We start from the raw sequence: 21,758 nt of genomic DNA, 5'->3' as shown, positions 1-21,758 counted from the left end.
GCAGACTCCTACACTGCCCACCACCCGCCCCCTCTCCTGGCCTCTCTCTTCCCCCATAAAGTCACGTGATGTTTAAAGCCCCCTCCAGTGCTGAAAGCGAAGGTTCCTTGAGAGGGGGCCCGCGGACGGGCCGCGCGAGCCTGCAGGCCTGAAGTGCGCCAGCCACGGGGGAGGAGGAGGCAGGGCCCGGCCCCGCGCTCTCCGGGCCGCCCCACTCGCAAGAGCATCACGGAGCCCAGCCGAGGGCCCACACCCACCTCGGGGGCTCAAGCCGGGTCCTGGGAAGCGGAGCTCACTCTGCAGTCCCCAGCCCGTTCCTCCAGTTCTGGGTCCCTTTGTGCCTTCTTCCCTACTTCTCTACAGGCCCCGCCCCCCGGCCTCTGCCCCACGCCCTGGAAGGATCCTTGTCAGACAGGCCTTGAGTCCAACGCCAGCCCAGCCAGGCATCAGACAAGGTGGTTCTCTTCTCGGAGTCTCCCTGTATCTCCTCTGTAAATGGGCATTTTAGCACTTGCCTCACAGGGTTAAGTGAGATATAATATATATAAACTCCCACTGCCGGCCTGGCACACAGTAGGTGCTTTATATCTGTTTCCCTGCACCTGACCTGGTCTATATTCCATGAGTTGGAAGTTCAACTTGACAAATAATTAAGGAGCATCTACCCATTGCCAGACCCATGCTAAGTACTGGCGAGACAGAAAGGAGGAAGGCAGGGCGCCTGATTTTAAGATCTCACAGTCAGTCTGGGGAGGGAGAGAGACTCGTATACCCCAGCGTGGCAGGTGCTAACCCAGAGGCACACACCAGGCACCCAAATGGCATAAAAGAGAAGCTGAGGGAGTAGGAACTAGAGAGCACTCCTCTAAAGAAGAGATTCGGCACAGGGTTTTGAAGGATGAATAGGAGTTTGCCACGTGAATGCATAGGAGAAAGGAAGGACATTTGTGGAAGTGGGAACCAGTGTTTGTCCTTTGGAAGCTTCACCGTAGGTGAAGGAACAGCCTGGCAGCAGCAGAGGTTGAGAAAGGGAGATGGCCTGAGACTACCAGGGAGCCCTCCGAGAGACCATGGCCCTTGAGGGGTCTGAGTTGTTCTAAGCACTTTCCTCCACTCTCCCAGGACCCCTGAAACCCATGTGGGGAAACCCCATCCTCTCAGACACAGCTTTGTCCTGGCTCCTAAGGATGCCACACTCCCCTGGGTCAGGCCCACCCACACAGAGCCCCCTGGACTGGGCTGGGCCGGGCGTAGAGGCCTGGTGCCCTCTGCTGGTGGCAGCCCAGCCCCATCCTTCCTGTGCCCATCCCAGGGGGGCCCCAATCTCCCCCTCTCCAGCAGGCAATGGCTCCAGGCCCAGAACTGAGCCCCACTCAGGGGTACAGAACTGATGGCCCCCAAAGTGGGGTCACAGGGGAAATGTGCACGCTTTTCAGGGTTCTGAGAGAAGAGGAAATGCAGGGCCCCCACCTGAAGCCAGGGAGCTGGAAAGCAGGATTCAGACTCCCATGCTCTCCTTCGTTATACCCCTACTGTGCACCGCACACGGCGTCTGCTGCCTTGACACGGGATCTGGCTTAAATGCCTACAGGGTTGGCACTAGTACCCATTCTATAGAAAGGAAAACTGAGGTTCAGAGAGGACCACATGGGGCAAAGTCAGCATCCAAACACATCCCTCTGATTCCAAAGTCAGTCTTTTCCAGCACACACCTGGTGAAGACCTGAGGGGGGTGTCAGGGCACATCTAATCCTCCAAAATAACAACAGACACACACAGAGCATTCGCTGTGGCCTCACCTGTTCTAAGCAATGCTTTTGGAGAAGAGCCTGAGGTCACACAGCCCACAAGTGGAGAAGCCAGATGTGAATCCACGCAGCTTTGCCGCAAAGTCTATGGTCCGAGCCACTATGTACACCTCTCTACTCCAGCTTCTTCTCTAGGTTCAGAAGGCCTTCCAGAAGCTTCCTCACTACTCAGTTACTCTGCTGAAAACTGGGAGTTTCCTCTGTAACCTGCCCTCTCCCTGAAGATACAGTTGACCCTCGGCCCCAACCAGGAGGCCCAGGACAGGTTGAGGCTGCCCTTCAGGTGGGGGAGGAAGGCCAGAGACAAACCACGGGGGACGCTGAGGGGCACACAGACGATCACCCCTCGCCAGGGAGAAGCCCAGCTTGTCCCTCTCCCTGGGGCTGCACTAGAACCTGGCCCATTCACCCAGCAGACGAGGAAGCCAAGGCTCAGAGAGAGCGAGCCACGTGCCCAAGGATGCCCTACAGCGCTGGGGACTCCCTGGGTCACCTCCTCCAGGAGGCCCTCCAAGATGGATCTTGCCTGGCTACCCTGTTGGCTGCTCCACCACGTCCCCTTGTCCCGAGGTGCCCCGTCGGGCGAACACACGTGTGCACCCAAGGCTCCAGTTAGAAACTTCTGGAAGACTTGGGGTCTGCTGTTCCTTGCCCTCCCCCCACACTGCTGCCAGGCCGTGTACCAACACACCACCACCACAGCCTCCGCCACCCCCCAGCGTTTATGAAGAGCTGTATGTGAATGATCTCACTCAATCCTGTAAGGTCAGTCAAGGTATTGTTTACACCTTACAGAAGAAGAAACCGAGGTTCAGAGTGGATGAACCTTGACCAAGGTCACTCAGCCCGTGAGCAGTACCAGGCAGCTAGATTTGGAGGCCAGGTTCCTCACCACTGGGTTCCACTGCCTCTCGCCTCTGGGCAGGGTGAAGGCTGGGCCCCGGGAGAGCCGGTGCCGTTTGTCCCACTGCCCTCAGCTGCCCCTGCCTGGCCCAGTGTCTCACCTGAGATCCAGGCCCAGTCCAGCCAGCATCTGGGAGAAAACCTGGAAACCGCCTTCCCCCTCTGGCTGCTGTGCCATGCGGCTCTTCTCCAAAAGCATTGTCTGCAGGGGAGAGGACGGGCTCCCGGTTAGCACTTGGGGTACACCTGCCCTGAGCCTGGTGCCCAGCCGCCCCGTGGCCCCGTGAGGGTGCCCCACCCCGGCCCGCCCTTGAGGCCATATCTCAGGCCCAAACTTCACTGGACACCTCTGTGTGACCAGTCCCTTAGCTCACTAATTCAGAGTCCCTCTGACTCCACTAACGCAACAGACGCGGCCGATGGAGGGACCCATAGGCAGGAACGGTTACCGGGAGCCGCCCTTCACCACCTTCTCAACGAGCAGACGCCTCATAACGTGACCCAAATGGTGACAAATGGTAGCATTTCGGGGCCGGGGCAGAAGGGGACTTATTGGCACCGATGAGTCTCCCTTGAGCCTGGATATTATCCCAGCTCCGCGTACAAACAGCCCTTCTAATGACCTAATCCTGTCCTCTGTTCACACAGAGGGTCTGGGGGGAGGCGAGGGGCGCGGTGGCATTGAGATGGAACGAACGGGCCGTGTGGTGGACACATGTGGACCGCGCCCAAGGCCGTCTGTTCAATTTCAGCTTACACCTTTAAGACCCGGCTAACGAGCGGCTGCACTCCATACCTACTCATGAGTATTTCACCCCCGTGAGATTCCGGGGCGCAGACGGGCCGGCTTGCTCCGGGGGGCGTTCTGGGCACTGAGCGGGGTGGGGACAAGCTGGCCACGGCTTGGGGAGACACATTCCAGGGTCCCAGCTGGAGGCGCAGACTCTGCTGAGGGGCTGGGGACCCTGCAGCCCCAAGGACCCCCCTCTCCCATCCGCCCGGAGCTCTCACCTGGAGCTGAGCGGCCGTGACTCGGCCCGTGGCATTGAAGTCCAGCGACATCACCATGGTGAAGCGGGTGGCACTGTGGCTGTGGCCGGTGGACACGGAGCCGAAGGCCCGGAGGACGGTGAAGGCGGCCCGAATCTTCTCCACTGTGGGGGCACGGGGCAGGGCGTCACCCTCGCCTCTCACAGGACTGCCTTCCCCTCTGGCCCCTGCCCCACACCCAGACCCCATGCTGGGCCTGCCACCTCCCCAGCTCAGCTCGAAACCACACACGTGTCACTGCTGGCCTGGCCCTGTGCTGTGAGCAGGGGTGCAGAGGAGCAAGACTGAGTCAGGAAGAGGGAGTACACAGACCCAGGATTGGTAGAATCTGGGTGACAGGGCTGCCCTGGGGCCTCCCGGGCCTGATGGAATCTAGGAGGAGGGCAGGGCATTAACGTTCTCAGACCTGCTCTCAGGGCACTCCCCGTCACGGCAGGCTTGAAAAGCCCTGCAGTCTCCCCACAACTATTTATCCAGCACCTACTCTGCGCCAGCCACTGGGCTAGGCACCTGGATACAGCCTCGCCTGACTCCCACCCTCTCTAACCCTGGTGCCTCTCCTCACTGTATCCCCAGCTCCTAAGGCGGGCCAGGTGTAGACTAGGTGATCAATAAAGCATTGGATAACACAGTGGAGAAGCAGCATGGCACAGTGGTTAAGCGAGATTGAATATGGGCTCTGCCCTTTGCTAGTTACCTAACTTAGGGCATTTAATTAACCTCCCTGTGCCTCAGATATCCCATCTGTAATATGGGGACAATCATAGCACCTCCCTCATGTGGTTGTCGTGAGAACTAAATGATTTAATAATGTAAAGTGCTTAGAATGTGCTCCAAATATGGTGGTGCTAGCATTACACTTATTATGACTAGAAAAGCATTATCGCCCAGGCTACGTATTCTCAGCGGGGAGAACTTTGCCCCCAAGAGGGCAGAAACTATTCTTGGGGTTGGGGAAATTTTACTTTCTTATGTAGAGAGCACAGATATACAAACACTGCATAACAGACCATGGTGTATCTATGGCACTAAAATTTCATGGTGGGGGATGACTAGGGGAAGAAACGTCTAAAAGGGCTCCTTCGAGAAACAAAAATGAAAAAGCATTGAGAACACTGGCCCAGGGCTCACAGCTCTGGAGCCAGGCTGCCTGAGTTTGAATCTCAGCTCTAGGATGGATTAGCTGTGTGGCCCTAGGCAAGCTGGTTAACCTCTCTGAGTTTTAATGTCCTCACCTATAAAATCTGAATAATAATAATATCTACCTTAGAGGCTCTTGTAAATAATAAATAAGTTAATAGGCTTGGAATAGGCCTTGGAACAGAAGTCCTCAGCAAGTGTTTACTATGATCATTACTAACATTGAAATTATTACTATTATTAATTGGCCCTCTTTCTTTAAGGCCTAACTCAAACATCATTTCCTCAAGGAAGTCCCCCTCCCCCTCCTCCGTGCTCCCTCTGCCTCACGCCTAACCAGCACTGTCTGCAAAGCCCTTGAGTTTGGCACATATGTACAGTTCAGTTTCCCTTCTGGCTGTCAGCTCCTCCTGAGCATAGGCCCTGCCCTCCTGTCTTTACTTGCTGGGTCCTCTGTACAGTTCAGCAGGTTGTGCACTGCACAAGGACACCACATCCAAGGGCGCTTCATGTTCATCATACAATCATAGATCTGTATACTGATTAGGATGATTCCCCAGCACGAGGCAGTCCAGGGTTTGGTTCTAACAACATCAACGTATGATTGTCCCACAGATGGCTGTGAATGTCTTGGGGAAGGAGTACCTTTTTCTAATTCCCACAAAGGTGTCCAACGGGCTAGGGGTGGCCCTGCCCAGTGGCAAGCACAGGGTCAGCACACATGCTCAGGGAATGCTACTGAATAGATAGCACCCAGCGCCCCCCTCCAACTTTCCCTACCCCCCTCCCACGACGCCCCCTCCCCTGGCTACATGTCACCTGGAGACTGCTGTACCTGACACCCTGCCGTCCACACTGCCTGCCATCCCCACCAGGTGCTCCAGGACCTGCTGGCAGCAGGTGGTCTTCCCGGCGCCACTCCGGCCCAGGGCCACGATGCTCTGGTCCTTCCGCTCGCTCAGCAGCGCCCAGTATGCCCGCTGGGCCAGGGAGCTGACGTGGGCAGGCAGGCCATCCCGGCGGCCCCTGGGCACCTGCGGGAAGATCCCAGGCCTCAGTCTTCCCACCCCAGCCGGTGCCCAGGGAGCACTCCAGATGGTACCCCACCCCAGCGAGCCCAGATCCGTGTCCCTGCCTCCATCCTACTCCATCCCTGCCAGAGAAGTCTCGCATTTTACTGGGAAGAGCCCAGCCTGGAGTCTAGTCCTGCCCCTGGACTGCTATGAGTCCTTGGGCCTTCGAGCCTCCTCTGAGCCTGAGTCTCCTCTTCAGCCAGCAGGAGGCTTGAACTAGAGCTGGGTTAGCTCGTGGGGCTCATCTCACTTATTAGACAGCACCTGCCTGGAATGGGGCAGCCGGATAAAACGGCAAATTGATTAGTAATGTCTGCCATGGAAACAAAACGGGGCCTGGGGGAGCTGGTGGTATGTGTGCTGTGTATTTGCCATAACCGATTTAGGTAACACCTGAAGTTCCTTCCACTTCATTCATTCATCCATTCATTCATTTTCCATTCAATAAAAATATTCACTGAGTGTCTACCATGTAGCAGGCACTGTCTCAGGCACTGGGGACACCACACTGTGCAAAACAGATAAAATAAATCTCCACCAACCACGAGGAGAGACCAGTATATACCTATTAGAATGGCTAAAAAGTGTTCTTCATTTTTTTAACACTCACTACAGGTTCTGGTGAAGACGTGGAGCAACTGGAATTCTCACACAATGTTGGGAACGCTCATGATACAGCCACTCTGGAAAAGTCTGGCGGTTTCTTGTACAGTGAAATGTACACCCGTCAGACAACCCAGCGATCCCATTCCTGGGTATTTACCCAAGAGAAACGAACATTCCTGTCCACAAACAACCCGCTATGTCATTGGTTATATTGAATATACATTCAAAATCACCAAAAACTAGAAACAACCCAAATGTCCTTCAACTCATGAACGAGGGTAACCAACCATCCTGGTTTTAGCATCAAAAGTCTCCTTTCTTGGAAAACCCCTCAGTCCTGGGGAAACCAGGACAATCGGTCCCCTATGAATGGAGAAGCAAACTAGTGCAATAAAATACTGTGAAAGAAAGAAATAAACAGCCGACAGCTGCCACCAGAGGGTTGAATCTCAAATGCACCGTGATGAGTGGAAGAAGCCAGTTCAGAAGGTTACACGCTGTACCATTCCGTTTATACGACTTTTAAGAAAAGGCAAAATTATAGGGACAAAAAAACAGATTGGAGGCTGCCAAGGGCTGGACGTGGGGGTCCGGGGAATTTTGGGGGTGATGGAACGGTCCTGTCATTGATGGTGGAGATGGTTATACAGTGAGACACTTTTATCAAAAACTTACAGGACTAAAAAGGGTGAGTTGAACTGTGTGTAAATGGTACCTTAACAAACCTGCCTGAAAACACAAAGCTCCTGCCTGGGGACCTGGCCTTCTGTTGGGAAGAGACGGATGAGAAACAGAACAAATAATTAAATGACACGTAACGGAAGCCATTTGGAAGCCGTGAGCCTGGAGGAGATCACCAGGGAAGGGGGCGTTTCAAGAGGAGGAGAGAAGAGTGTGGGGCCAGGGCACCCCGACTCCGAGGGGTCAGGGAGCCCAGCAAGGGAGGCTGAGAGGGGCCAGCGGGCCGGAAGGGAAACCTGGAGAGCGCAGCCCTGGAGCCAAGGAAGGGAGCGAGGGCGGGAGGCTGGAGGGCTCGTCCCCTCAAATGCTGCTGAGGGTCGAGTCAGAGGAGACCAGAGACTTGACCCCGCGGCAGCGTGGAGCTCACTGGTGTGACGACAGCCTGCTGAGCGCGCGGGGGAGAGGGCGAGTGGAGACGGCGAGGTCCGCGGACGGGCCCCGAAGGGCGCAGGGGGAGGGCCTGGCTGGAGGACGACATCGGAAGCCCGGGATGCTAAGTGGGTGACCACCGGGCCCAGCAAGACCCTCCCGAGTGCCGCCGCAGGACCAGGGGCACAAACGCTAGGTGGTGGCCCTCCCCCGGCCTGGAGCTCCAGCCTGGGCCCAAGGGGTGCCCCCAATCCACTGCTGGCCTTTGTTGCTCCGAGACCCCCAGGAACAGTCATGAGTCCCTATCCTGATGCAAAACACAGGGCTCAGCAGGACCCCAAAGCTGGCAAAGGTGGGGACAAGCCCCCACACCGGCTGGACACAGCCCTGGGCATGACGGGCCAAGGGTCCTGGGGTCTGAGCCCGGGAGCCGCCTCCCACTCTGGAAGTACTAAAGTCCAGGGGACAGGCTATCCCATCTGTCGGCGCCTCAGACCCACAGCCTGGAGGGGAGAAGGGGGAATTCTGCAGGCCCAGACCCCTGCATGCACATACATGGATTTGTGCACACGTGCCCTTGCATGCTTGCACATGGGCGTGCTCACGGGCACACGCACCCAACCGTGGCAGAGGCCCCTGCACACAGAGTGGGGCCCATCTGCACCCCACACACTCACACCCACAAAGACTTGCACCCCCCAGGCACCCACCCAGCTCCTAGACACCAGGTGGGCCCAGACCCCCAGTGAGAGAGGCCCCAGCCCTGCCCCAGACCCCACCCAGGCCATCTTCCAGGCGGCCCCAGTCCCAGCCTCACTGCAGGTCTGTGCTCCCACCTGGTGGCCGTTTGAGGAACCAGAGGTGACTCAGCCAGAGAATAGGGGGTGGCTGAGGGTTTGGGTGTGGGAAGCTGGGGTGGGGGGGGGCCTGGGGTAGGGGCTTAGGGAGATCCCGAGACTCAAGCTCCTCCTTCCAGGCCGTGTTCCAATGGTGGCGCTTTTAGGCTCTTTGGCCCAGGTTGTGCAATGGATGCCTCAACCCAGGATCGCCCGCCGGTGAGAATCTGGCTTGCCCAGGGGCCTGCACAAAACGTCCCTCCCAAGGGGGGCTCCTAAGGAGCCAGAGGAGTCACTCTGCTTCTTGGAGGCTCAGAGGCCCTGGGCTGCAGTCACAGAAGCAGAGCCCTCCCAGCAAGGGAGGGGAAAGAGAACGTGCGGAGCTGTCGCCATTCCAGGCCCCTGGCCATAGACAGCAGGCTGGGGAGGGGCCTGGAGGATGACGTAAGAGGTGGGGTGGGTATCCTGGAGAAGAGAAGTCTTGGGGAGGGGGGGGTGCAGGGCCACTGCCCCCTCTTCATTGGACTTAGCATCATTCGAGAGCTAGGAATGGACTTGTCCCCTGGGACTCCAGGGGGGCAAGAAGTGGCTTTTCATCCCCAGTTGACAGATGAAAACACCGAGGCCAGAGAGGCACTGTGATCTTTCCAAGGCACTCATGGTGAGTTGGCAGGTGCTCTAGAAGCCTGTGCCTTCCCCTACGGACAAGTCCTCAAAATAGCGATCAAATAAGATGTTTGACCTCCAACGGGTCTCCCTGCCTCCCCCTTTTCTCCCTCCATTTATCCTCCAGCCAGCAGCCAAGGGATCCTTTTGCAACGTAAGTCAGACCATCCCACTGCTCAGAGTAAAAGACAGAATCATTATGACCACGTGTCAGACCTGGCCTGACCCGGGCCCTCACTCTCCTCCTCTGCACTCATCTGCTCCACCCATGTGATCTCATCATTTGGGGGTGGCTTCCCTCCCTCGAATGGAAGCTCCCAAGGGCAGGCTTGTTTGCCGGTCTCCTTCCCTGCTCTTTCCCCCATGTCTGCATGTAGGAGACCCCCAACCAATGTCTCCACCAGCAGCCATTGAAGGAGTGAAGGGGATCCATCGGCCCAAATCACTCAGTTGTGGCTGCAGGCCTTGCCACAAGGTGGCGCTGAGAGATTGCCTTTGCTTTGACTGAATTCACGCAACTGGCCGTTTCCACACTTCACAGGAAATAAATCAATAAACGCAGAAGCGAGGCTTCTGTCTCCCGACTCATGTGGGTGTCCGGCACCCCCCAGAGGCCAGCGTGGGCTTCAGAGCGCAGAGGAGCCTGTGGCCTGGGCTTTATCTCGGCTCCTCTGCTTGCTGAACCTGCGAGTTGAGCAGCTGGCCCAGCCAGTTCTCACCTGTAAAATGGGGCTAGTGACGGTACCTGTCTGTTCAGGTGGGCGGAGAATTAACTGAGAATATGTGAAGGTCTTGAAGCAGTGCCTGGTACGGAGCTGACACTCACTCGACATTTTCTCTTGCTATAGTTACTGTCGTTAATGCTCCCACTCTTGTTTCCATCAGTTACTCACCTTTCCCTGAGAAGGGGGGATCGTGTGGTCCTCGATGGCCCACGATGCCCACAAAGCCCCTGAATCTCACGTCTGGCAGGATGCTACTCACAGACAGGTTTGCAGGGGCTCTGGCTGCTCTGCTCTCCCTGAGATGCAGAGGGAGCCCCCCCCCCACCCCTCCTGGGCCTGTCCCCGGGCTCCACCCCGGTGGTGCCCCCTCACCTTGCCTGCAGAGGGCGCCGGGGGCCCCCGAGGCTGGAGGACGATCAGGTCCGGCCCCGTGCAGGTATGCGGCAGCTGAGCCCGGTAACGGCACAGAAGCGTGTTCAAGACACTCGATTCGTTGACACTGACCAAGGAGGCCAGGTCCTCGGCCTGGTCCAGCTCAGGGGGGTTGGCCTGCGAACCATGACAGAGAGCGTTCTCTGGCCTCCTGGGCCGCTACACCACCACCCCTACACACACACACACAGCCCTGGGGGCCCTGTCCCTGGAGAGCTGTGTGCTGAAGACCAGAACAGAACACGAGGACTCTGGAGACAGACGAAACCCTACAGATGAAATAGGGGCGGCCCTTCTCCTTTGCCCCTTGTGCACCCCGAGAGCCACCCTCTCGTCACACTGGTCCTGCCTTCCTGCACTCCCTGCACCGTGAGGGGAGATGCTCCTAAGACAGACACGGCAAGATGCAGAGCGCCTTCTGTATCTCAAATACCACATAGAGAAGGGTGGTGTTCCAGACCGAGACGGCATCCACTGCTGTTTCCTCCTCTTCTGGGTCTTGTGGGGAGCTCTGAGTGTGCTCTGTGACACTCAAGGATGGAGGCCAATAGCCAAACAGTTCCTTTCTCTGATAGCCCATCCTGCATTGATCCCTTGGAAGTATGCCCAAACCCTTCTGGAAGCAATGGACGATTACACCTTCTTCTAGGGGCATCCATTCTAAAAGGCTTCCTACGTTCTTTCCAACTTCAGGGAATTTTCTGGGCCTAATGCTCTGGGGTTTGGATCAAGCCTCGGCTCTTTTATGGGTCAGCCTTTCTCCTGAGGGCCCTGGCCCTTTGCAAACTCCCAACACCAATGGGAGTGGAGGGCCTGGGGTGGACAGAGGAGGAGCAGAGAGGGATGAAGATGAACAAGGCCCATGTGGAGTTCCTAGAGGAAACTCTTTCTCCATTAGTAGGCTGTGAGGGGTGGAAAAGGATCAGGACAGGACCTTTTTTTCCTATCACTATTCTTCGACTTATCCTCAAACAGATTTATGGTGCGCTGCAAAAATTACGCAAAACAACTGAAAAAGCAAAACTAAAAGGAAGGTTGATACCCAAAATATAGGCCATTGGAACCTATGCTATGGGTAATGGCAAGCAGCAAATTTGGCTCTGAGTTCCCTGGCAGCCAGGGTGAAAAAGGAAACACGCTCTGTAACATGATTTGCAATGTCCATAAAATGAAAAGCCATCACTTTCTTGGGTCAAACAGAAGAACTCCCAGTCCGAAGACCTGACAAACCTGTCTCTTAATGTATCTTCATAAAGGGGACACCGCAAGACAGAGTAATGACCCCCTAACAATATATCTCCAGCAGAGCCATGAGAATAGTGGTCTTCTTGTAACTCCCTCCAGAGCAGCAAGCCCACATAGAATCTGCAGTCAGGTTCAAGGAACCCTCGTGCAGGGGCGGGGGAGGAAGGTGTGCAGCAGGCAGGGAGGGGACAGGGGGCTCACCCGATGAACATGCTCCTCATCCACCTCGGTGATGGTTTTGTCAGCATCAATGCAAAGGCGCACCCTTCCTGCCGGCAGGTCGGCTGTTCCCTCATCTGGCTTCAGCACCGTTGCTGGTGGACAGGCCAAACAGAGAGCGAGGGAAGAGGAGGGGAGGGCAGGGAAGGGGAGTGGAGAAGAGAGGAAAGACAGCTCTGAGCTGCAGAGCCAGACCAGGCAGCTGGAGAGGGGTCCCGGGACAGGTCAGAAAGGGGCAGCATCCTCTCCCCTTAGGGCCTATTCACTGGAGGGTTCTGAATTATGACCCAAACACTTTGAGGACAGAGTCTGGGTCTGACCCCCCTTGGGCTTTTATCAGCTGGCACAGTGCCAGGCACAGAGTAGGCACCCAGGTCATTGGGTGCATGGACCCATCACATACCTAGAACTGGGATGGCAGATAATGGCATGCAGGCTGCTTTTTCCCCTCCCAGTGCCCATGACAGACATCACTAATCAATCACTCTTCCCAGCCATGTCCTGACTGGGACTCAGAATTGCTTCTCGGTGGAGCATGGTCACAACTAATGGACAAAAGTGGGCTCATGAGACGAAACCTATTTGCCCACTTGCACTAGACTCCAAATTCCTTGTGGAACGCTGTAGGAACCAAGCGATGTTCTTGCATTAATGAATTAGTTAAATGATTAATCACCAATGCTCAAAAGCCTTTGCAAACAGCACCGAGTGGACCAGCCGCCAAGAGTGAGCTGACACTCAGCTATTCCCACCCCAAAACCACATAGCCCCATGCTAGTCTCAGCCGCTCCTTATCCTTCTCCGTTCTCCCCAGACTGTGATCAGGACCCGGCAAACACAGCTCGCAGCAGTAGGGGGCTCAAGAGGAAAATCTTAGACGCCTCAGATGCGCTAACACCCCTAATTACCGAGAGTGAATCCATCCTTCTGAACCAGCCAGACCTTCTCTGCCTCGTACCACCTGTCTTCAGGAGCCTGAGAGCAAAGCCCACAGAGATTAAAGCAGAACCACGCTGCCCTCCCCACCCCCGTGTGAGGGGGAACCCCTTACATGGGAGCTGCTCCCAGTGTGGTCTGGGACCACTGAAATCTCTGGGGATGGGGAGGCTTATTTAAATGCAGATGCTGTGGCCCCAGCCCTGGCCTTTTGAATGGGAAGCTCCAAGGTGGGGCCAGCGATCCGCATGTTGAGCAATCTGCTGTTTATGCGGCCCCAAGTATGAGGACCATCATGTGACATTGAGAGCAAGCACAGCCATAAGGGGACATCTCGCATTCTTGGGAACTCCTCACTCTGTGGAGAATCTCGTTCCGGGACAGGTGCAGGGGGTGCTCAAGACCCCCGCCTGTCCCCTCCTCTGGGCTGGCACCCCTCTCCAGTTCCCTGTCCATCCCTGTCTCCGCCTTGTCCACCCCCAGGGGCAAGTCCTTCCCATCCTCCTTCTCTGGAGGGTCCCGCCTGCCCCTCCCCACTCACAGGGCTGCAGCCCCTCACCTGGTCCGAGTCTCCGCTCTGGGCCGGCCCCTCTTGGTTCTCCTGTGTCTGAGGCCTCTCTGCGTGGCTCTCCAGAGCAGGCTGTCTAGGTCCTTCCAGCTCTGTGTCCAGGGCTTCAGCCCCTTTGTCCACTCTTGCACAGGGCTCCTTCACCTTCTGCCCTCTGCTGTCCGGCCCGCCCCCCTTCCCGGCCACCGCCGGGGTCTCCCCACGTGCATCCACCTCCTCAGGGGCTTCACAGCCCTTCTCTGTCTTCCTCCCAGCCTTATCGGACTCCCTCCGAGGTTGCCCCACCTTTCGCATCTCCTCCTGGGGCTCCCCTGGCTTCCCAGGCACCCTCGGAGCGTCACCCGCTTTCTCCATCACTGCGGGAGCTTCCCCCACCTTCCCGACCTTCCCCTGCGCTTCGCCCGCCTCCGCCTTGCTCTGAGGTCCGTCTGTCTTCTCGGCCTTACTCAGGAGCGCACCCTCTCTGTCCTTGTCACTCTGGGGACCGACCCCCTTGCTCCTTCTGCCCAAGGAACCTCCCCACTTTCTCACCGGAATTTGAGCCCCAGCCCGCTTCCCTTCACCCCCTGCATCCTTAGATAGACTCCCCTTTGCCATCTTGTTTGAGGGGTCCCCTGCCCCCTTCTCTGCTGTCCCTGTTTGTCCCCCCTCACCTGGCCTCTCTTTGCCCTGGGGCTCATCGCCTTTCAGCCCTTTGGTCTGAGGGGCCCCGCCCCCTTTCCCCACCGTGTCTTGAGCCTTCTCGCCTTTTGTCGGAAGCACAGTTGCTGAGTCCCGAAGACCCCCAGTCTGGGTCTCCTCAGCCCTCGGGGCTGCGTCCTCAGTGCTGGCCTGGGGGCCACGAGGAGGCCATGAGGTGTCCCCTTTGTGTTCCCCTCCAGGGTCTGTGGCTGGGGGTGGGGACTCGCGGGCGGGGGCCCCCGGGGGCGGGCTCTGCTCCGGCTTGGCTGACTCCAGGTCCAGCTTGGCCACCATCAGCAACACGTCGCCCCTCCTCACACCTCTCCTGAAGGGCACGGGTTTTTTGGCTGGCGTCCCGCCGGGGCCCGCCTCCTGGGGCCTCTCGCCATTGATGCTGGTCATCAGCATGGGGCCCGCGGGGCCAGCGCCCTCGCTCTCCTTGCCCGGAATGTTCGCGTTCTGGGGAGAGCTGGACCGGTTGTCCTGGGAAATGTGTTGGCTTCCAGATTTGGAGCCATCGTTGGACTTGCTGTTGGGTTGGCTAGTGGAAATTTCTGGGGTCTAGGAGAGAGACCACAATCCTACTCAGCTGCTTGCTGATCTGACAGCCTGTCATTCACTCATTCACTCACTCACTCATTCATTCATTTGTCCACCCAGCCACTCATCCATCCAAAGACCCTCAGGCACCTACAGGATCTGATGGGCACTGTGCCCGGCAATGAGTCAAACCCCAACACCCTAGACCTCAAGCCGGCACCTCAAGACCAAGGGACGGAGTGGAAGGAGAGTGGACTTTGGAGCCCGACAGACCCAAATTCAACTCCTAACTCTGCCTCTCACTAGCTGTGCGGCCTTAGGTAAATTACTCCCTCTCTCTGAGCCGGTTTCCTGATCAACAACATGAGGATCGTCATGGCCTACATTGCAAGGTGGGTGTGAGGACTCAGGATAATACACAGACACTGAGCCCAGCATATAGTAAGTCCTCAGTAACAGTAGCTGCTGCTGCCGTTGTTATTGTTGCTGTTGTAGCTGTTATTATTGTTATTTCTGCCTGATTCTTCCTGCTGGGCCAGGAAGGTGTCACCAGGGAGAGGACTTGGGGCTTTTCGTCAGAGGACCTGTGCCAGTCTCGGCCCAGACACTTTCCAGCTGGGTGACATGGCCAACATCACCTGTCCTCTCTGAGCTTCAGTTTTCCATCTATGCAGGCAGATGCCACCCCACCATCCAGGTATTTTGTAGGATGCGATGTGGAAAAAGACTTTGGAAATCGCAGAGATCTGAACGAACTGAGCTGCCGCCATGTCTGGTATCCTGGCACCCACACCTGCGCCCCCATACCAGGTGAGGGCCCTGGGTCCTGCCCCGAGGCCCTCCACTCCTTCCTGACGCAGACATTGGGGCTACGTCATCCCCTCAGGTCTCCACTGCCTGCTCCTCTCCCAGGCCCGTTTACTGCCTTGTTTTGTCAGCCCCGCCCAGCCCTCCATCCTCAACCAGCCTGGCTGTGGCCTGAATTGCTCTCGGGGCCAGCCTTGCCTCTGTCTCTGCAGAAAGCGACCTCACGGGCAGTTCCACCCTGCCCTGGCCTCACCACCTGTCCCAGTCTGAGTTCTGCCATCTTGGATGGTACTGAGACCAGCCTCCCACCCCTGGGCCTGGAATGTCCGGTTCCCATCCTCCTCTTGCGTCTAAAACAGCCCTAGGATTGTGTTGATTCCAGCCTGCAAAGCCTCACATCTCTGTCTCCTTTCTCAAACCCAGGTCCACTCTCTCTCACCTGGGCCACTGTCACAGCCTCTGAGCTGGCGTCCCTTCAATTTGCTGCCCATCATTTTAAATGTGATCAAAAGATTTGGGCCGCTGCCCACAGGCTGTGGGAAAATCATTCAACACTACTATCTGCCACTCCCAAGTCCTCAATGAGGAGCCCCCCCATTCTGGTCTCAATGTCCCCATTTGTCCCCACACCTTAGCCACGCGGGCATCTCCTACCACACCTGATGCCTCCTTGCTTCCATGCTTCCGTTCATGCTGAGCCTGCTTCCGGGAACGCCCTTCCCCTCTTCACCCATCCATGTTCTTCTCATCTTTCTACACCCAGCTCAAAGGCCACATCCTCCGCACACCTTTGCCTGAGGACCTCAGTCAGAAATGGTCTCATCTACCCAGGAAGGCCCGGGGCACTGGCGGGCCACCATCTCCAACAATGGCCACATTCTGTCTTCTGGCTTTGATTTGGGTCTCTCTCCTCTTTTAGGTGGTGGAGGCCTCAAGAGCACAGCGTCTCTCTTCATCTTTGTAATGACGATGATGATACTAATAAGAGCCTTCATCTATAGAGCCGCGCAACGGGCCCTTCATCACCTCATGCACATCCTGCTTACCGCGCATAAGAACCCAACACAGCAGGTTCTGAACTTCTCCCCGTTCTACAGATAAGGAAGCCAACACAAAGATGTCAGGTGGCCCAAGAGACAAAGCAGGAGTATAAAGTCATGCGGGCCCCTCTGAGCCGAAAGCCGGTGCCCGTAACCGCTGAGTGTTAATGTCCTTCTTGTCTCTCTGGGGCTCACTGCGATCTCCCGGGAGCTGTAAAAATACTCACGCGCTGGCCCCACTCCCAGACCTGATGTGGCTGGGCCGTGGCTCCTCGGGGATCCCAGTGCGCAAACAGGACCAAGAACCACCGCTCTAGGGCCCGTAGCCTGGTGGAAAGTCTGACCTTCCGGGCCCAGACAGGACACAGCCCCGGAAGGGGGATTGGCTGCCCCTGGTGAATCTCACCCCCGTCTACACCATTTTGAAAAGTGAGTCAGTGCCTTATTTTTAACCAACAACCATGGAGGAGACAGTCCCGTGGGGACGGGCCAAACGGGATAACCAGTCCCAGCCTCCTGCCACCACCCGTGACCTCTCTTCGTTTGGATTTTCACAGCCACCAAAGCCCTCAGTCCCCCGTGCGGCCTCCTTAGGACACGGGAGCAGCAGCTCCCCTGGGGTCACAGGAGCCGAGAGGGAACTCACAGTACATCCATTTCACAGATGAGCAAATTGAGGCCAAGAGCGGCGAAGGGATTTGACCTGGACCACTCAGAGTGCTGGGGCCAGAGCCAGAATCCAGTCCTCCTGACACTCGATATGGGTCTCTTTCTACCCCAGCGTTACTCCAGCCTCTCCCTGTCCCTCACTGGCCGGGTGGCCTTAGGAAGACCACGTCACCTCCCTGAGCCTCGTCTTCCATTCCTACAAAATGGTGATGGATTCCAGTGGCTCCTGGCAAGGATGACGCGAGGATCAAATGAAACGGCTGTGCTGCGATGAGGAGAGAGAGTCTGGAGTTATCTACGGATTGGGACAGAAAATTCAATTGGCAGGAGCCAGCCAGGGCTTGCCACCTCGCAGGAACATGTCCCGAGGCTGCCCTGCTCCAGGCCCAGGAATGTCTCGGTCCCTGGTCCAGCCACCTGTTGTGGCCTGAGGCCTGTCCATCCTGCGTCTTGGCTCTGAGTTTCTGTCCAGGCGCAGCGGTGACAGTTTGTCCCCATCCTCTGCTCGGCCCTGCTTCTTAGCTTGTGCACAGCGACACAGCATGGCCTGCAGCCTTGGGGAACCCTGTCCTCTGCAGGCCTCTGTGGCCGCCACACCAGCGCCCTGACTCACCAGACTGGCCCTTCCCCAGGCAGCTCACGAGAGCAGAGGATACATAGACTCTTGCCCTGGCTCTGCCTCTGTCTGGCCTCACGACCTTGAGCAAGTCGCTTGACCTCTCAGAGCCTCAGTCTCCACCTCTGAGAAGTGGGTATAATTCCATCTCCCCCATCTACTGCACAGGGTTTCAAATAAACCCGCAAGCAGCAAAGGGAACGTCGTCTGGTGATAAACGGCACACAGTAACATTTCATCATGATCTAACAACAGCCCACGGGGGGACTTTGGCTCCCACTTATGTCTGAGTCAGTCAGGGGTAGGGGCAGGGCCTGTCCTCCCTATCACCTTCCCCCACAAAGACCTGGCAGGGGGGTTTCGGCAGCTGCTGCTGTTCAGCTGCCGGAGACTTCTCTGACGCAGCCGAGTCATTGTAACTGGACAGGCGCAGGCGCGTGGGGGGGCCGGCCAGACAAACAACAGCTGAAGGGGAGGGGGAGGTGGGGCCAGGGTGGCCGCTGGGCTCAAGCCAGCTCCAGGCCCTGAGGCCACCAGATCTCAGCCCAATCATTGCAGCATTTATCGCGCCTCAAGGGGGCGCTGGAGGGGCACAGGGAGATGCGATTCCCCCTAACACAGAGGTACTGTTTCCAGAGACGCACTGTTTGAGCTGGGTTTTGAAGGATGCATAGCAGTTTAATAGATGAAGATGAACAAAGGGCATTCCTCGAGGTGCACTGCTCTCTAAGCACGCCTCCCTGGCGTCCAGCCTCGTCACCCTGTCCAGGTTCCCTGGCTGAGGGAGACGGCACCGGCCACCAGCAGGGATAAATTTGCAAGTTCTTGAAGTCAGGGGCTGCGTCTTGTCCAGCTATTGCTTCAACCCAGCAGTGCTATTCAGAATAATTAAGGGTTTCTATAGACACCAACCAATCAGAAGGGACGCCAGCAGGAGCAGGGTACGGAGGTCTCACCTGTGCTAAGCATTAACCCTTTAATTATTGGCCATTCCGAGGGACTCACAGGAGGGGCCGAGATGAGCACTGCCCCTGGAGGGCAGTTGGGGGGCTGGGGCCATGGCCGTTTACCACCTGGTGTGGAAGGATTCCAATGTTTAACAACCAATTCAGCTATGACCAGTGAATACCAACTGAATATCTTTTCTGCTTAAAGTAAGCTAGGTACAGGGCCGGCCCCGTGGCTTAGCGGTTAAGTGCTCGTGCTCCGCTGCTGGCGGCCCGGGTTCGGATCCCGGGCGCGCACCGACGCACCGCTTTTCCGGCCATGCTGAGGCCGCGTCCCACATACGGCAACTAGAAGGATGTGCAGCTATGACATACAACTATCTACTGGGGCTTTGGGGGAAAAAGTAAATAAATAAAAAAGTTTAAAAAAAAAAGTAAGCTAGGTACACATTCTTAGCTAATATCTAGGTTTCCCTTTCCGCAAAAGTAGGGGAAAATGATCCCACCATCATACATCAACTGATATCATTCATTCGTTCATTCATTCGACAAACATTTGTTGAGCACTCACTATAAACCAAGTCTACGAGAGGTGCTTAAGATACAGAGCCGAATAAGAGAGAGAGTTGTTGCTCTTAAGGAATCCTTAGTCAAATAAGTCATATGATCAAGTAATTACTATGCTGACCACAATTAAGTGCAGTGGGACTCAGAGGGAGGAAGGCAACGGGAGAGCTTTCCAGAGATGTACTATTTGAGCTGGGTTTTGAAGGATGCATAGGAGTTCAATAGATCAAGCTGAAGAAACGACATTCCTCAAAGTGGGGACAGCAGGGGCAAAGGCAGGATGGAGAGGGACTCAGCGGAGGCTCACAGGACAGGATGGGGGTGTTGACAGGCACCTGGTCCCCTTCCCGCGGGGCCACTTACCTCTAGTTCTGGAGAGGCAAGTGCCACCTCTTTCCTCCGTCTCGCTTCCTTGGACTCTTTCTCCGTCTCCCGGACCAGCTGCCTAATGAAGCCCCCGGGGATGACAGAGAAAAGGGGAGGGGGCGAGGATGGCGGAGGGCTTTTGTCCTCTTCCCGAATCTGTTCAGCAGAAGCAGGGAAGAAGAAAGGTCAGTGAGTGAACCAGCGGGGGCAAGTGGCTCTTGAAAAAGTTTGTGATGGAGCCTGGGAGGGGGCCGAGGGGGACATGCATGACCAAGCCCACGTACGAGACGCCACGGCAAAGCAGACGAGGCCGGGGCTCTGCGAGGCACCGAGATGGCGCGTGAAAATGGAATGCACGAGCAACAGAGGTTACTCCAGTCAATATGTTCCTGCCCGGACTGAGTTCCTCATAATGTGAATTTGGACCATCAAGGCCGCTGGTTTCCTTCCTTGCACGGGAACATCCATCTCTGGGAGGACCTCTGAGAGGAGCTTTTCTAGTTTCCAGAAGGGGTTGGATCGCAGAGATCCAATGGATCATCTTATTCTCCTGCCCCACCTCAGCTTGTAGTTAATAGAATAGATTAATCCATGAATTAATCACTCGCTGGGCGCCAGGAACGCGGTGAGGCGGGGAGGGGCGACAGCCACGGTTTATATAAGGATCCAACCCTTGGCTACAGCCCGTGCCGCTGAGCCAGTGCTGGGACTTCTTGATGCTCCTTAAACCGGGACCTGGGCAGCCAGGGGCTCCCCAACACTGGGCCCTAAAGCCGGCAGGTGGACACCGGCATTTTACCCCAGAACCGTGGTCCAGGCCAGAGCTGGCTGGACCTGGGTTGCAGCTCAGACTCTGTCTTGGGGGCCGAGGCCTGGGACTGGCTGTGGCCGACTGGGGTGTGTCTTTAACCGGCATCACTGAGACTGCCCGTGAGTTAAAAAAAGAGAAATCTCCAGAGCTTTCTATGGCAAAGCTACACACTGGCTTAAAATAGGCTCCTTGTCAAGGTCCTCTGCGTGTGGCTGGCAAAGACGTGATCTTTGATAACCGGAGAATCCGGAGGAGATAGGACAGGCCAGGAGACAAAGCAGGGGACACTCGAGGCGGGGCTCACGTCTACACCACGCCCCCGTCTCCCCGCGGACCGGAGCCCAGGTCATAAGTGAGAGGGAGACTTAAGGGCACTCAGCGGGGGTCAGCCTCTGCTGCCTTCCAGCCTCATTCTCCACGCTGCACCCAGATGGGTCTGGGAGGGCGGAGGCAGCCAGGGGGCAGCCCGAGAGAAGCTTCCTGCTCGTCCCACCCCTCAGCCTCCAACTCTTCAATCCCAAAGCCACGGGTGGGATGAGGGCGGAGGAAACACACCTCAGAGAGGCGGCCCTTCGTGGGATCTTGCGAGAAACACGAAAGGGAAAAGAGGAATAACTGGGGAGAAGAGGCCGTTTCCAGTTCTCCGTGGTGACAGAAGGCAGGGACCACGGAAACCCACGGCCGTGGCAGAAGCCTGGCAGGTGACAGCTCTGCCTCTCCCCTCTCCACCCCCCCCCTTCTTGCCACACAAAGGCCCGTGCTCGTCAGAGCTGCCACGAGGATGGAGACGGGACAGCTGGTGGACCCTCACTCCCCCGCCTCCCACTGAGGAGCAGGGCAAGACCAGGCAGCCGCGGGAGGGGTCAAGGGCATGGTCACTAATGCCCAGCTGGGCTGGGGAGGCCACGGCTAACCCAGCTGGCTGGGAGAAGATGGGAGGTGGCACGGGACACGCCACGAGGAGGCGCTGGCTGAGGTGGGAGGGGGCAGCCCGGGCCACCCGGGCATGGCTTGTCCTCCGAGGGTGGAGCCGGCCCCCGCGGCGGCAGCCCAGCCCCGAGCGTCACTTTCCTTCTGCTCCCACAGGGCGAGGCGTGATGAGATGGCCATGCTGGGACGATGGATGGGGCTCTGCCGGTCGGCACGGAACGAGGCTTTAGGGACACACACAGCACATGAGGTGGAGGGACACAGGACTGACATGGAGACACGGCAGGGGAGAGAAGAGAGACAGGTCAGTCACGGGCACTGCCCGCTCCCACCCCTCCCACGCCACGAACCAAGACCACCGGGCACAACTCACTGTCATTTACACCTGGGAGGGGGACCGCCAGCACGGAGGCCGCCAGCCACACAGTGGACAGTGCCCTGAAATCCTCCCCCTCGACCCCCCACTC

The 21,758-nt window shown here is 57.0% G+C and overlaps 1 protein-coding gene across 1 annotated transcript in view; it reads right to left on the bottom strand.

Annotated features, from left to right (window-relative positions):
• MYO18B (myosin XVIIIB) overlaps positions 1-21,471 on the bottom strand; it is a 230,162-nt gene extending 208,691 nt beyond the window's left edge. The window contains exons 1-9 of the mRNA XM_058532289.1: positions 21,424-21,471; positions 19,548-19,706; positions 13,309-14,559; positions 12,722-12,788; positions 11,796-11,908; positions 10,290-10,466; positions 5,737-5,935; positions 3,723-3,865; positions 2,813-2,913 (exon numbers count right to left, since the gene is read on the bottom strand). Coding sequence (XP_058388272.1) covers positions 2,813-2,913; positions 3,723-3,865; positions 5,737-5,935; positions 10,290-10,466; positions 11,796-11,908; positions 12,722-12,788; positions 13,309-14,559; positions 19,548-19,706; positions 21,424-21,471 — 2,258 coding nt within the window. The remainder of the gene's footprint in view (positions 1-2,812; positions 2,914-3,722; positions 3,866-5,736; positions 5,936-10,289; positions 10,467-11,795; positions 11,909-12,721; positions 12,789-13,308; positions 14,560-19,547; positions 19,707-21,423) is intronic.
• Between the last annotated feature and the right edge of the window lie 287 nt (positions 21,472-21,758).

This window comes from Diceros bicornis, chromosome 35, assembly GCF_020826845.1.
Source record: "Diceros bicornis minor isolate mBicDic1 chromosome 35, mDicBic1.mat.cur, whole genome shotgun sequence".
Classification (NCBI taxonomy): domain Eukaryota; kingdom Metazoa; phylum Chordata; class Mammalia; order Perissodactyla; family Rhinocerotidae; genus Diceros; species Diceros bicornis.
Note: the sequence above shows the minus strand (reverse complement) of the source record. Positions and strands in the feature narration are given on the sequence as shown.